Consider the following 13,436-nt stretch of genomic DNA (forward strand, 5'->3'; position numbering starts at 1 on the left):
ATAAACAGTTCATTAAATTAGATCGAGGGTTCACAAGTGACAACTGACAACACGTTGGGCCGAATAAACTGCTCTCCATTAGTCCGATGACCCCGCAGCTATTCATGGAAATTTCAACTTGTGTGAAAATATTTTTCGAGATTGTATGGCAGTTTTTTAACTATTTAAATTTTTTTCTAACACCATTTGAACAAAATTGCACGCTAATTTTCATAAAAAAATTAAGTTCATTCAATGCATTGAAGAGCCTCAATAAAAGAATGAAATTTAATTGACAATACATTAACTTAACATTGATACAAAAATTATTTAAAAGAAAACACTGATAAAAAACTAATTTTAAAAATCCGATTTATATAGTATATTATATTTTTACGGTGTACCTGGAGAATGATAGAACTTGATACAAGTTTTATCGTTTATAAAATAACTTAAACATGAAACTTGATATACATCCAATTCATAAATCTAACATTTTTATCAATTTTTTTCTTTTAACTTTTAAAAAATCCTATATTTTAAATATCTTATATAAATAAAATTATAAAATTATATAGAAGTTACTTTTTTTGAGTTGATACTGATAGTCATAGTATATAAAACTAAAAGTGAGGAACGCCGCCGTCCCTCCAGTTTTTGGTTGGATACCATCGGGCCTTCTGTTCGCATTTTAACGGCCGCTATAGGTTGGCCATCTTGTTAAGTGAAAAGTTCCTTCATCCCGCAACTGGCAACAGGGGTCTAACTAAAACTAAAACTAAAACTAAAACCCTAGCCTTAATCCCTGCCATGGCGGACATGGTGGATCCACCGACCGGGACCTTAACCTCCACGAGCTTCTCCCACCTGACCCCACCTCTCTCCGACCCTGTATTGCAAGTTCTCGAAGAAGGCGGCTTCGTGCGTTGCACACCTGTGCAGGAGGCGACGATACCGCTCCTTTTAGGGCACAAGGATGTGGCAGTTGATGCGGCGACTGGGTCAGGAAAGACATTAGCATTTTTAATTCCTTTTGTAGAAATAGTGATGAGAAGCTGCGCTGTTTCACCTCCTAAGAAGCATCAGGTTAGAGTTAGAATGAGCCAAGCCACACTCTCTCTCTCTCTCTCTCTCTCTCTCTCTCTCAATTGGGTAGGCATTCGGGCTATCTACTAGTTATTCTTTTTAACGGAGGTGGTTTGGAGCAAATTAGGAAAACGGACATTGGTTCTAGGAATATGCACAATCCCACCTAATTGCTAGGTTCTAATTAGGTGTTGATAAAACTTAGCTATTCACGAGGTGAGGTGAAACTAAATTCAAACTTCAACCTTGCCACAAGTTTGATTTTCTTTTTCTTACTCATAGAAAGTAGCAGCTGATATTATATTCCTCAGCCAAACACTATTCACTGGAAAATAGTTTCAATATGCCTATCACCCTTGAGTTACTTGTGGTAATATATTTTTAAGATTACTTTGCATCCTACTATTTCATGAATTGAGTTTGTTTTGTTTTATATATATTGCTAGGTGCTTGGTATGATAATATCTCCTACGAGGGAATTATCATCCCAAATATACCATGTAGCAGAGCCCTTCTTCAAGAAAGTACCCAAAACAAACTCCATGCTTTTAGTGGGTGGTGTGGATATAAAATCAGAGTTGCAGAAAATAGAGGAGGAAGGGGTCAATATCTTGGTCGGTACACCTGGCAAATTGTATGATATAATGGATCGTCTTGATATCCTTGATTTTCGTGACCTTGAGGTAAGTGTACACTCACTTTTCTCTTTTCTTATGCATCTAGCAAATTGCTCTTACCTTTAATTAATCTTTTCTATTTTTTAGTGACTGTGGGTTGGTTTGAACCACTGCATGCACATGTCCCTGTTGGACCAGGACTATGATCCATTGACAAAACTTGGACATAATCACCACCTAAATAATGATAGTAAAATAAAAATCCTTATGATTTAGGTAAGTAATGTATTAGTTGGAAGTAGGAATATAATTTAATGTCATTATGGCTATATTGAATTCATGGAGAAGTTGCAATCATACAATAATTATCATTTGGAAAAAAGAGTAACTCTTTACAAGGAAGGTGAAAGCGAAGTGATAATAGTAAAAGCACATGACGTCTCTATATGTAATTGCGTGTCTAAACAGATACTGATCTTAGATGAGGCTGACCGGCTACTGGAGATGGGGTTCCAAAAACAAGTTACCTCTATTCTAGCAAGAATACCGAAGCAGCGCCGTACCGGTCTCTTCTCGGCCACTCAGACTGAGGCAGTTGTGGAGCTGTCTCGAGCTGGTTTGAGGAATCCTGTAAGGGTCGAGGTCAAGACTGAGGTTAAGAGAAAGGGTGATTTAGGAATTTCTGACCAGTCAGCTCCTTCCAGGACTCCACTAGGCCTTCACATAGAGGTAAGAAGCTAACTATGTTCTCCTTTTGATGTTGTAACTTGGTACCAGTAGTAGTATTGATTTTGTGACTGGTATAATGAAGGATTGCATATTTTTACTACTCTTGATTGTCCTGGTTTAGTGAAGGTAGTGTGATGCAGCTTTTCCAGAACTAATCAAAATTAAGCCTAAAAAATCTCAATAATGCAACAAAATTTCCATTAAGCTACAATCATGCATATGTTGATTAAGACCAAACTAAATCTCTTAAGTCTAACCATTGCATTAACTTCTCTTTTTTTAATATTGGTTTATATCTGCAGTATATGATATGTGAATCATCAAATAAGTCATCTCAGCTTGTTGCCTTCTTGTCACAGTACTTATCCAAAAAAATAATTATGTATGGACTATTCTTCTGAAAGAATGTATGCTTTCTTTCCATTTCAATTATTTATAGTAATTGTTTTGTTTATTTTATTTTTGTAATGTTGCATGGTTTCAGATACTTTATGACATGTGCATGTGTAGACTATTGGGGGGTCGTTCTCCCCCAAATTAAAGCTCTCAAAGGCTCCACAATAATCCCTCTTCATGGAAAAATGAAACAGGTAGAAATTTTATTCACATTTATTGAAATTCGGTGTTTTTTATCAACTACAATGATCGAAATTAGTGATTTTATCTTTGTTGCTGTAACTTGTTCAGGTGAATCGTGAGAAAGCATTGGCTTCCTTTTCATCTCTTGCAAGTGGTATATTATTATGTACAGATGTAGCGGCTAGAGGTCTTGACATACCAGGTGTGGATTGGATTGTGCAGGTATGATAAAAAGTTAAAAGCAAAGGAAAATGGAAAGATGCATGGACTGTGGTACCTGATGTCGGAACAATTTTGCCTATAGCGAACTACTGTGATTTAATTCCTCAGTTTTGCTTGCCTGGCTTTTGTGGTTTGGGAATTTGTGGAAACTAACTTTTCCCTGATAAGTCCAAATATAAAATATTTGCACTAATATACACGCGAGTTTCTGATCCCTATTTCATAATCCATTTTATAGTATGATCCGCCACAAGATCCAAATGTATTTATACACAGAGCAGGACGAACGGCTAGAATTGGCCGGCAAGGAAGTGCTGTTGTGTTTCTCTTACCCAAGGTTAGCTCATAGGTTTTGGAATATACATCCTTTCTAAACCTAAAATGCTTTTGGCTCTCTCTTCTTTTGTAAAAGAGGACAAATTTTCCTTGTAGGAAGAGGCTTATGTGGAGTTTCTCAAGCTCAGACGGGTCCCTTTGGAAGAGAGACAGCCTTACCTTGATGCAACTGACGTTGTACCACAGGCAAGTACATCTTTTCTGTTAAGAATCAGTTATGTAATTCTCAACCATAGATCCAGGACCTGAGACACATTTGTGCACATCATTGGTACAAAAATTTTGTTGATACAACTTGTTTATATGTTTTCATTGTTTCTTAGATAAGGCGTGCAGCCAAAGAAGATAGAGATGTGATGGAGAAAGGTGCCAAAGCATTTGTTTCCTTTGTTCGGGCTTACAAGGAGCATCATTGTTCTTATATTTTTAGGTTGGTATTTGTTCAAGCAAGTCAATTTTTCTCAAATTATCCTTTATTTTGGATTACTGTCATCTTATGATATTTTTTTAAAATTTATTTTCCTTGGTAAAGGTGGAAGAAACTAGAGGTAGGGAAATTAGCAATGGGGTATGGGTTGCTACAAATCCCATTGATGAAGGAGGTTAAGCACTATTCTCTCTCTACAGATGGTTTCTGTAGAATTGATGATCTTGACCTAACTCTCATCAAGTACAAGTAAGTCTTACTTTCATTGATTGGAATATGGCTTTGGAAATATATTTTTAATGTCACCACATAAATTTTAAAAGGATGATGTGTATTTGCAATAAAAAACCCAGCAGAAGGTAGATGAGGGGAACTTACTCATTTCATTTTGTAAATGATATGAGCAGGTTTGGGATACTGTTATTTTTATATTCATTGACAGTCCTTCACATACATAACGAAAAGGAAAATGAACCTCAAAGCAACTAGAATTTTTCATGTCATATGATTTTTGTAATTGTTCTCCAAAAATGTAGGTTTGGAGTTATATTGTTCTTCCCTTCTTATTATTGTTTTCTAATGCAGGGATAAAGCCCGAGAGAAGCAAAAACAAAAGGCATTGAAGAAAAAAGAAACGGAGGCTGAGACAAGTCATGATACAAAGCCCGAAAAAACCAAGAAGGACCGAGACGGCAATGATGCAAATGCCCCCACAAGGAAGAAAACTGGGAGGCAACGAAAGGCAATACAAAGCAAAGAGGATTATGAGGAGCTTGAACAAGAATACCGTCTCCTAAAAAAATTGAAAAAAGGAGCAATAGATGAGGAAGAGTATGAGAGGGCAATGGGATTTGGGGGAGAGATGGAAGAAGATGGGGGACAAAGTGATGATGACAATATTAGTGGGAAAATTGTAAAAGGAAAGAAAAATAAACAGGTGAAGAAAAACTTGAAGCAAAGAGGGTCGTGGAAAAGCCATTCAAAGAGTGCTGTGACAAGGAAATGAGTCGAAGTTTGTAATCTTACTTTCCATCCTTAGTCCAGCGGAAACTCTGTTGCCTGTATTCCTTCTTAGTGGACCCATATTTTTATCATAATACTCGTTTCTTTTTTACAACAATATTTCACTGTGGATTGCAGGTCAACACCAATATGTTGCAAGACTGTAGTCTGTAGTCTGTAGGTTCAGAAGATTGTACTATTGTAGTGCCATCCTAGTGCATATACGAAATACAAGGTAGGTTTACCATTGACAGCACTTTATGGCACTCGTTTCTTTGTAGTTTGGTCAGAAGTAAATTTTAATCTTGATTCTATGTAGTTTTACTAGATTAGAATGCTTCGCCTGTAAAATGGTTGTTAATTTTCTTTTTGGCGAATTTGAGGGGGGAAGTATGTTGAAGTAGTTTTTTGAAACTTAGTTTAAAACATTCTAGACAAAACAAAAATGAACCTTGTTTCTAATTTAATAGTCAACAGAGTATATAGGCGAGCACAACTAGCTTATAACTGACTCGCTAGTTGTCTAAGAGATCAGTATGGAGTCCAGCTAGTATGATATGACACCAATTTCAAAATTTGTTGAATAGATTTTAAATGATAAATCTAAACTGTTTAAATCGATTTATTATATGAGTGATGTGTTTATATGTCAATTTTATATATTTTCGAGTTATTTTAGTATCAAATTAAATCGTCAAAAATATTGAAAGATGAATACATTAAAATTAACTTAAAATCTTTCACATTTGACCGCTTGACTTGATACTAAATAAACTCGAAAAATTATAAATTTTGCATGCAAACGCATAACTAATGAAATAGATCGGGTTAAACGGTTTAGATTATTCGTTTGAAGTCGATTCAATAGAGTTTTAGAGTTAGTGTTATATAGATTGATGTCATACTAGCCGGATTCATCAATATGTTAACCAACAATGTAGCAACTTTTTACAACTTAAAATAATTGTTGGTTGACAGTAGTGTATTGATCTCGGGTAGGGGCAGGGCGGGTCGGGCATACCCGGGCACGGGTAGACGGGTATCTCGGGCCGGGTATCCCGGGTATTTTTTTTCAGAAACTGTGCCCTGCTCGTCATATACCTGTGCCCGTTGTACCCTTGAGGGGCAGGGCGGTCCGGTCCGGTCCGGTTTATTTTTTTCTGTTTTTTTAACAGTGTCGTATAAACCGGGGATTTGATAGGTGGGTCCGGTCGGGTTTGATTTGACTGGACCGGGCCCGGTTTGATTTGAATCGGCGGGGGGGAGGGGGGTTTGTTTGAAAAAATTTGAAATTCAAATTTTAACGGTTAAACGGGTAAGGGTACAAGGGTAAGGGTAAACGGGTAAGGGTACACGGGTATACGGGCACGGACACGGGTATACGAGTTCATGGGCACGGGTAAACGGGTAAGGCGGTCAGAGTATGGCCGGATATTTTCCCTAAATGCCAGGTCCGGTCCGTCCTATACCCGTACCCGTGTACCCGCCTATACCCTTGGCTCGGGCACAGATACCCTAGGGCAGCGGGCACGGGCGGACCGGGAATGAGCTGCCCCACTGGGGTGTTGTCAATACACTAGTTGACAGACCACATGATAGGAGGAAACAATATGTTTAGAAAATCATTATCTCATTTCGTGCATTATATTATATCATAAGTTCATAACGGTGCGCTTATATTTGATTAACCGTTTAAAGGACATGATTTTAAGAATGGCTACGTGGAATTGTTTACAACCACCTCTTATTTTTTCTACTCTTAGCTAATTTTTTAGTTATGTAACCAGCAAATGTGGCGTGAACTGCATGTTTTGAAGTAGAACGTTATTTTATGAGGCTAATTGCTTTTACTTTAAAGTTGCTAAACCCTAAACCCTAGTCTCATTAATAAAATATTCTTTCTGAGAAACATGATAAAAGAAACATATTTTAAAAACATTTCTCCTGATGTGACTTGATTAAATGCGTCCAGCGTGAAAATATATAAGGAGTAAAAGATTTTTTAGTTAATTTTAATACATTAGTTTTTTTTATCATTTGACTTTATATAAATTATTTTAAAAAAATTAAAATTTTGCATGTAAACACATTATTCATACAACAACAACTAAGCCTTTAGTCCCAAACAAAAACATTCATAAAATAGATTATTTATGTATTTGTCATTTAAAATCAATCAAACAAATACATTCACCAAAAAATATTTAAGGAGCATTAAGAGCACTCTAATTTTACTCACATATAATTATATAAGGGTTGGAATGCCTCGTGCCTTTTGTAGCTCATCGTATCTCACATCTTCTATCTCTTTTTTAAAGTTCAAATAGTCAATCTGAACCACTTAACATGATCTCCATATTAAAATATGCTTGGAGACCAAATTTTATGTTTTTTGAATATTTTTACTATATAAAATTTTTATATAGGTACATTTATTTCTAAAAAAAGTATATTAAAGCAATATATCTTATTTTTTACACTATTTTTTTTTCTTCTTTTGAAAAAAAGAAAACTTTTTTATTCATTGTTGATAAAGGCAAATTTTTACAAGTGCTTATAATGAGGCATGGAAAAACTGTGGGACAATTAGCAAAGCAACTCTTGGTCAGTTTTATGTTTGTCAGTCTGTTTCCCGTTGACTGGTATGAGATATCATAAACGTCGAATTTTAATCAGACGGCACGGATGTAGAAAGGAAACCTTAATGAGATAGAGCAGCAGAACCGACACCACGGATATCATCCTAATCTTTCTCGCCGCTTGCGCCGTTCTTCTTTTAACTAATTCGCACCTCTTTCTCTCTAAACCCTAATTCTCTCTTTCTTGAACCCTAACTTAAATCCATGTCGGGAGGTTACGATCGCGGCGGCGGATACGACAACCGAGGTTAGTGAAAGGATGCAGTTTTTCTTTACTGTTTTGCGTCTTCTAGCCTTAAGTTTCTGCTAGATCTGAAGTCGGAATTAGCGAGCACTTAAATATTATAATCTACTTCATCTTTTGGGCAATGATCTGTTAAACTCTATTTATTAGAGCTGGTAAATTGTTATCTAGACTCCAACTTTTGTATCTATATAACCCTACCATTACAGAATCCTAATCTTTGGAGGTAGATTTTCTTTTATTATTCTGGTGACCCATTCGTCCTATTATCCCAAATTGGATCACCTAATGATTCATGTAACTTATTTGAAAATTGTAAAAATCTTTAGGGGGAGGTGGCCGTGGAGGTGGTTCTGGTGGATATGGTGGCGGAGGCCGTGGGGGCCGTGGTGGCGGTGGAAGAGGAGGCGGCGGCGGCGGTGGCCGTGGGCCTGGTGGTCCGGGCCGTGATGGGGACTGGCTATGCCCTGATCCCAAGTCTCTCTCTCTCTCTCTCTCTCTATCTCTCTAACGCATCTATTTGTATTTTATTATTCCTCTTGTTTTTCTGTTTGATTAAAAGAGCTATTGAATTTGTATGTGAAATACAATCCATATTTTTCTTTCTTTCAAAGCATGGTATTTAGATAATGGCCAGTGTGCTGAAGTCTCTGCTGTTAATTACTGTTATCTCAAGGTTTAACCATCAGTATATATTCTCCAAACTGATGCTTCCCAAAAAAATTTGAAATAAACAGATCAGGTTGGTACTGAACCAGTATATGTTAGCAATTTGAGATTACCTCCTTGCTTTGATCTGATATTGTTATTATCCTTGCGTTAGTTGTGCAAATGTGAACTTCGCAAGGAGGACGGAGTGCAACAAATGTGGGACACCTAATCCTGCTGGGGCAAATAGAGGTAACACAGGAGGCCGTGGAGATGGTGGTTACAATAGATCTGGCGGAGGCGGTGGATATAACCGTGGTGGACCTGGTGGCGGTGATGGTTATAACAAAGGAGGTATTTTGAATAAAGTGACACAACAGTACTCATTCTTGACAAACGACTCCAATTATGTAGGCCATGTTATTTTATAATATATTCATTCACTTTGTGCTGGGATATATCAGTACTACCTATTTATTATGGTACTGTGGAGGTGGTCTTCCATTAATAATGGGGACAAGTTGGCATGCAGATTACTTTTTGCAAAAATATAAAACTACAAATTGTGGCCTTAAATCAATTGAAAGTTATTTTATTTAATTATAATTTACCTACTATACTTTAATGGGTTCAAGTATTTGGGACTAAACGTAATGGAGAATAATCCACAAACTGTTACAAGCAAGTTGGTACCAGCAGCTGGTACCTACCAAGATTATGAAATGTGTTCACTAATGCTTTTGTTTTGCAGGCAGAGACTATAATTCTGGTGGTGGTGGCCGTGGTCGAGATGGTGCTGGGGGTGGTGACCGTGGTCGTGGCGGCGGCTACAATAGAGACAGAGATGGTGGTTATAATAATAGAGAGAATAGGGATGGTGGTTACAGTAATAGAGATGACGGAAATGCTGGAGGTGGCTATAATAACAGAGATGCTACAGGTGGTTATGGTGGTTATGCGGGACAGGAGGATAATTATGCACAAGTTCCACCGCCAGCTCATCAGTATGGCGAACCCGCTGGTAACTATAACATCCCCAATGCGAGTGCTTATGGAGGTAACAATGGGTATGATAATGCTTATGGGGTGCAGTCTGGGGGATATGAAGGGGGACCTGACTCTTATCCACCGAGTTATGGTGCACCACCGCCTATTGCCAACAATAGTAGCAACTATGGGGCACCATCTCGTGGTCGTGATGGGGGCTATGGTGAGGGGAGTGCCACTGGTGGTGCATATCGTGATAGCAGGGGCCGCGGGGGCAGCAGCGGAGCCCAGGAGGAGGCCCCAGTGAAAGTTAAGCAGTGTGATGAGAATTGTGGTGACACCTGTGATAATTCAAGGATTTATATCTCCAATTTGCCCCCTGATGTTTCTATTGATGAGTTGCAAGAACTTTTTGGCGGTATTGGTCTGGTAAAGGATTACACACTTGATTTTTTTTTTCATTTTCTAAATCATCTTCTATCTTTATCTTCCAGTGGAGTGTTTTAACAATGTTTTCTTTATGCCAAAGATTGTGGTCTCTTTTTTTATGATAAATTAAGGATCACAAGGAAGGAATATTAAAGCAAAAACATTTCAGTTTTATTCCTCGCTTAAATTAGAATGTCCAATTACTACATGAAATAGATGCAAGCAGTTGTCATTGTGTGTAATTGACTTGCAATTTGGCACTTTTTATTTACAAATCATAAATAATTAATTCTTTCCTTTTTTACTTTGGTTGAAATTTTCAGGTGGGGAGAATCAAGCAGAAGAGAGGGTATAAGGATCAGTGGCCATATAATATTAAAATTTACACAGACGACAATGGGAAAAATAAAGGTGATGCTTGTCTTGCTTATGAAGATCCCTCTGCTGCTCATTCTGCTAGTGGTTTTTACAACAGTATGCTCTCTCAGTCTCTCTTTCTCTCTATCAGATTTACACTATGTCATACTATTTATTTATTTTAGACTGAGACAGCACTTTTGATAGTTGATGCATTTTGAATATTCTTCTTTGGCTGCAGACTACGATTTGAGAGGGTTCAAAATAAATGTCACAATGGCTGAGAAATCTGCTCCAAAACCTCAATCCTCTTATTCCCATGGGTACAACTCTTGGTCATGTACTTATTGTTGTTATCATTGTTATGATGAGAAGAAGTTGTTTCTGTTAACATTAATAGATTGTTAAATATCATTGTGATCCCCTTGGAAAAAAAATTGGGTGCATATTTTACAAAAGGATTGGAAATACCTGTTCTACCATTATCAAACTTCAACAGATGGTCTTATTTTACTGAAGCTCACAATTTCTCATGTTCTCAGAGGTACAAGAGGTAGTTCTCAATACTTGTTGTGATGTATTTGGAATTATGATTTTGTCTTGTTATTTGTGATTATTAGGCGTGGTGGCTATGGTGGAGGAGGAGGTGGCGGTGATAGGAGGAGAGACAATTACCGTGACAGTGGTGGACCTGACCGGCACCATGGGGGCGGTCAACGCTCAAGACCTTACTAAACCCTAGAAAATCTGATACCTACTTGCTCTTTGCAATAGTGTGTAGTATGAATCCTAATTCTCTTGTATGATCTCTTCCATAGACATGCCTAAAGGTAGGTTTATACTTCATCCTATAATTCCTCCCTTTAGTGCTACTAGATCTTTCTATACTATGCATTAGTAGCAAAACCCAAGTTGGATGGCTGTATGGTCTGTATGCTATTTTTATTTCTATGGAGATTATTGAAGTCGTATGGTCTTTTGTTTTTCTCTTTTTCTTGCTTTGTTTTTCGTAGTGTGGCTGCTGGATGTAAACTACTACCAATATTTGCTAGCTTTGCTGTGGTAGGTTTTGAGATTATTATATATTCAGGTGAGTGCTTGAATTTATATGCTTTTATGGACTTAAAAAATTATCTTAATATAATTTGAAATATATTATCTAATTCTTCTCTTTGCAACATGATTGGCAAGCGATTGGGACCTAAATATAGCACCTTTGCATCTGGATCAAGATACGAGGTGGGTTAAGACCCTGAGGGTTACAGAAAATATAGGTAGGTTGAGTAATGTTAAGTGGGTTAGTTTAAAATGGGTTTTAATTTAAGATTGCTTATTTTTTGGTTATTGAAACTGATTTTTTCTTCCATCAATGAGGTCAATTTCAATTAAGAATGTATAAAGCAATATGATGCAACATGGTACAACACATCAGCTTTTATTTGATTTATATTGGGATGTGCATAGGTGTTGTGTTGGGACCCATACACTATATGTTTTGGATTATGGGCGTGGCAGGACTTGTGTAATTGCCCATATATACATTACGCAACAAACTATTGATTTCCTTGGTTTTGTAACATAGTGAGTTAAACTAATATAGTTGGAAAGAGTTCTAGTTTCTTAAAAAAATTAGCCTATGTTTTGTTATCTTGAAGGCTGTCTAATTTCATGTCAATTGTTATTTCTAACTTCTTGGCTAATTAGAATTGTCAGTACTTTTCTTGAAACATTTTTATGAGTGTTACTTTCTGAAAATGCTAGTTCTGTATTAACACATTCTGTCTTAAAGAGTAATGGATAAATTTGATGTGCATAATTTTGACCCGAGTTATCATTTTGATCCCGAAGTAATTAACTTTAGGTGTCATTAATTACGCCTAACAGTATTTTTTTTTTTTTTTTTTCATTTCTTGGTCCTGTATGGAAAACGTCACTGTTTTTCTCATGTATTGGGCAGCCATTTTGAGAAATGCAGCTGCAGCAACATTTGAAGCATCCGTCCTTGGTTTTCTTGCTAATTGGCCGTACCATCACAACCCCTCAGCTTTATAAACGTGTCCAGTGACTTCTAATGGAGACCATGTCTTGTTATTGTTAAGAGATTTTGAAAATGTATTAAAAAAATAGATGTGTACTATATGAAATGGTTAAAAAGTGATAAATGAAGAAGTTCAGATGGTTAAAATTGCACTTTAATATAAATGAAGCAATTTTTAAAATTGTGCTTGGTTAATATGATTAACGGGCAGTATTCCTTTTTTGAGTTTCTAATTAGAGTTCCAGCTCCCTAAAGGTAATCAACAAAATCTTTCCTTAGTTTCTCAATTATAACATAATTTGGAGGGCATGGCGAGTGGGCGATCAATTTTGTTGATCACTAAAATTAATGTGCATTTTATACCGAGGAGGGTTCAAATGTATCATAATTTTGTGCTTCAACATGCTCCGTATCTTTTATCTCTGTTTTTAGAGTCTGAATAGGCGATTCAAACTACTGAATATGATCTTCATAATAAAATATTCTTAAAGACCAAATTTCATAGTTTTTATAATTTTTTTACTATTATTTTACATAGGTACAAACTATTATTTTTAATTCAAACCAAACTCAAACTGGAGTAAGTTCAATTCTGTTCGATTCGTTTGCAGTCCTAGACTCATAGGGAGTAATTTTAGTGTGTTGATTTTACAATTTGAATATTGAAAGAAACATAATATAAATATTTCACTCCCAATAGTCTCTGACATTAATGCAAACTATCTATAGCAAAACATACACTTTTATTACAACTCATTTTTCGTTAGAAATTCTTTTGTATTACAAATCATATACTTACATGACAGATCATACAAAAACATTTCCCTCTCTCTCTCACCAAATACTCAAGAACCTCTTTGGATATTAATTTTCATTGAGAGTTGTTCAATGCGACAATGCCTTTTCAAATAAATTTCCACCTGTTTTACAACCCAACTTTTAATAAAATCACATGTATCCTGCGAAATACTAACAGATATTTTTTGAACTAATAATAAATTCACATGAATCAGCAATTATGATATTATGTCACAAAACTTGGTTAGAACTAATAATAAAAAGAATGTTTCTCGTCAAGATGCAAATTATATTCAAGGCAAAAATTTAACTTGTTTGA

General features: G+C 36.3%; 2 protein-coding genes across 3 annotated transcripts; both read left to right on the forward strand.

The window, feature by feature from the left end:
- Nucleotides 1–672: 672 nt before the first annotated feature.
- LOC144572397 (P-loop containing nucleoside triphosphate hydrolases superfamily protein) lies at nucleotides 673–5,088 on the forward strand. The gene is made up of 11 exons (XM_078321958.1): nucleotides 673–1,065; nucleotides 1,512–1,748; nucleotides 2,151–2,411; nucleotides 2,714–2,793; nucleotides 2,896–3,001; nucleotides 3,099–3,212; nucleotides 3,451–3,549; nucleotides 3,645–3,734; nucleotides 3,872–3,978; nucleotides 4,081–4,224; nucleotides 4,561–5,088. Exons 1-11 carry the CDS (start codon nucleotides 790–792, stop codon nucleotides 4,979–4,981), a joined length of 1,935 nt encoding a protein of 644 aa, XP_078178084.1. The 5' UTR covers nucleotides 673–789; the 3' UTR covers nucleotides 4,982–5,088.
- A 2,619-nt stretch (nucleotides 5,089–7,707) lies between these two features.
- Nucleotides 7,708–11,364, forward strand: LOC144572134 (transcription initiation factor TFIID subunit 15b-like). 2 transcript variants are annotated; one of them, XR_013517682.1, is made up of 8 exons: nucleotides 7,708–7,863; nucleotides 8,190–8,337; nucleotides 8,684–8,862; nucleotides 9,260–9,924; nucleotides 10,248–10,398; nucleotides 10,523–10,604; nucleotides 10,902–11,111; nucleotides 11,295–11,364. XR_013517682.1 is itself a non-coding variant. In XM_078321560.1 (7 exons), the coding sequence occupies exons 1-7, from the start codon at nucleotides 7,821–7,823 to the stop codon at nucleotides 11,014–11,016; spliced, it is 1,383 nt and encodes a 460-aa protein (XP_078177686.1). In that variant the 5' UTR covers nucleotides 7,708–7,820; the 3' UTR covers nucleotides 11,017–11,364. The 2 variants fall into 2 exon arrangements, 1 of the variants encoding a protein (XP_078177686.1); XM_078321560.1 differs by having other exon boundaries at nucleotides 10,902–11,364.
- The last annotated feature ends 2,072 nt before the right edge of the window (nucleotides 11,365–13,436 follow it).

This window comes from Carex rostrata, chromosome 20 (assembly GCF_964058835.1).
Source record: "Carex rostrata chromosome 20, lpCarRost1.2, whole genome shotgun sequence".
Classification (NCBI taxonomy): domain Eukaryota; kingdom Viridiplantae; phylum Streptophyta; class Magnoliopsida; order Poales; family Cyperaceae; genus Carex; species Carex rostrata.

What these genes read in the sequence shown, in the direction of transcription:
- LOC144572397 (XM_078321958.1), top strand. Translation starts at nt 790, where the DNA reads ATGGCGGACATGGTGGATCCACCGACCGGGACCTTAACCTCCACGAGC. An exon ending in TTCATGGAAAAATGAAACAG is followed by an intron (nt 3,002 to 3,098) that starts GTAGAAATTTTA and finishes TAACTTGTTCAG; the next exon opens with GTGAATCGTGAGAAAGCATT. An exon ending in TTGTGTTTCTCTTACCCAAG is followed by an intron (nt 3,550 to 3,644) that starts GTTAGCTCATAG and finishes TTTTCCTTGTAG; the next exon opens with GAAGAGGCTTATGTGGAGTT.
- LOC144572134 (XM_078321560.1), top strand. Translation starts at nt 7,821, where the DNA reads ATGTCGGGAGGTTACGATCGCGGCGGCGGATACGACAACCGAG. An exon ending in TGGCTATGCCCTGATCCCAA is followed by an intron (nt 8,338 to 8,683) that starts GTCTCTCTCTCT and finishes TCCTTGCGTTAG; the next exon opens with TTGTGCAAATGTGAACTTCG. An exon ending in TGATGGTTATAACAAAGGAG is followed by an intron (nt 8,863 to 9,259) that starts GTATTTTGAATA and finishes TTTGTTTTGCAG; the next exon opens with GCAGAGACTATAATTCTGGT.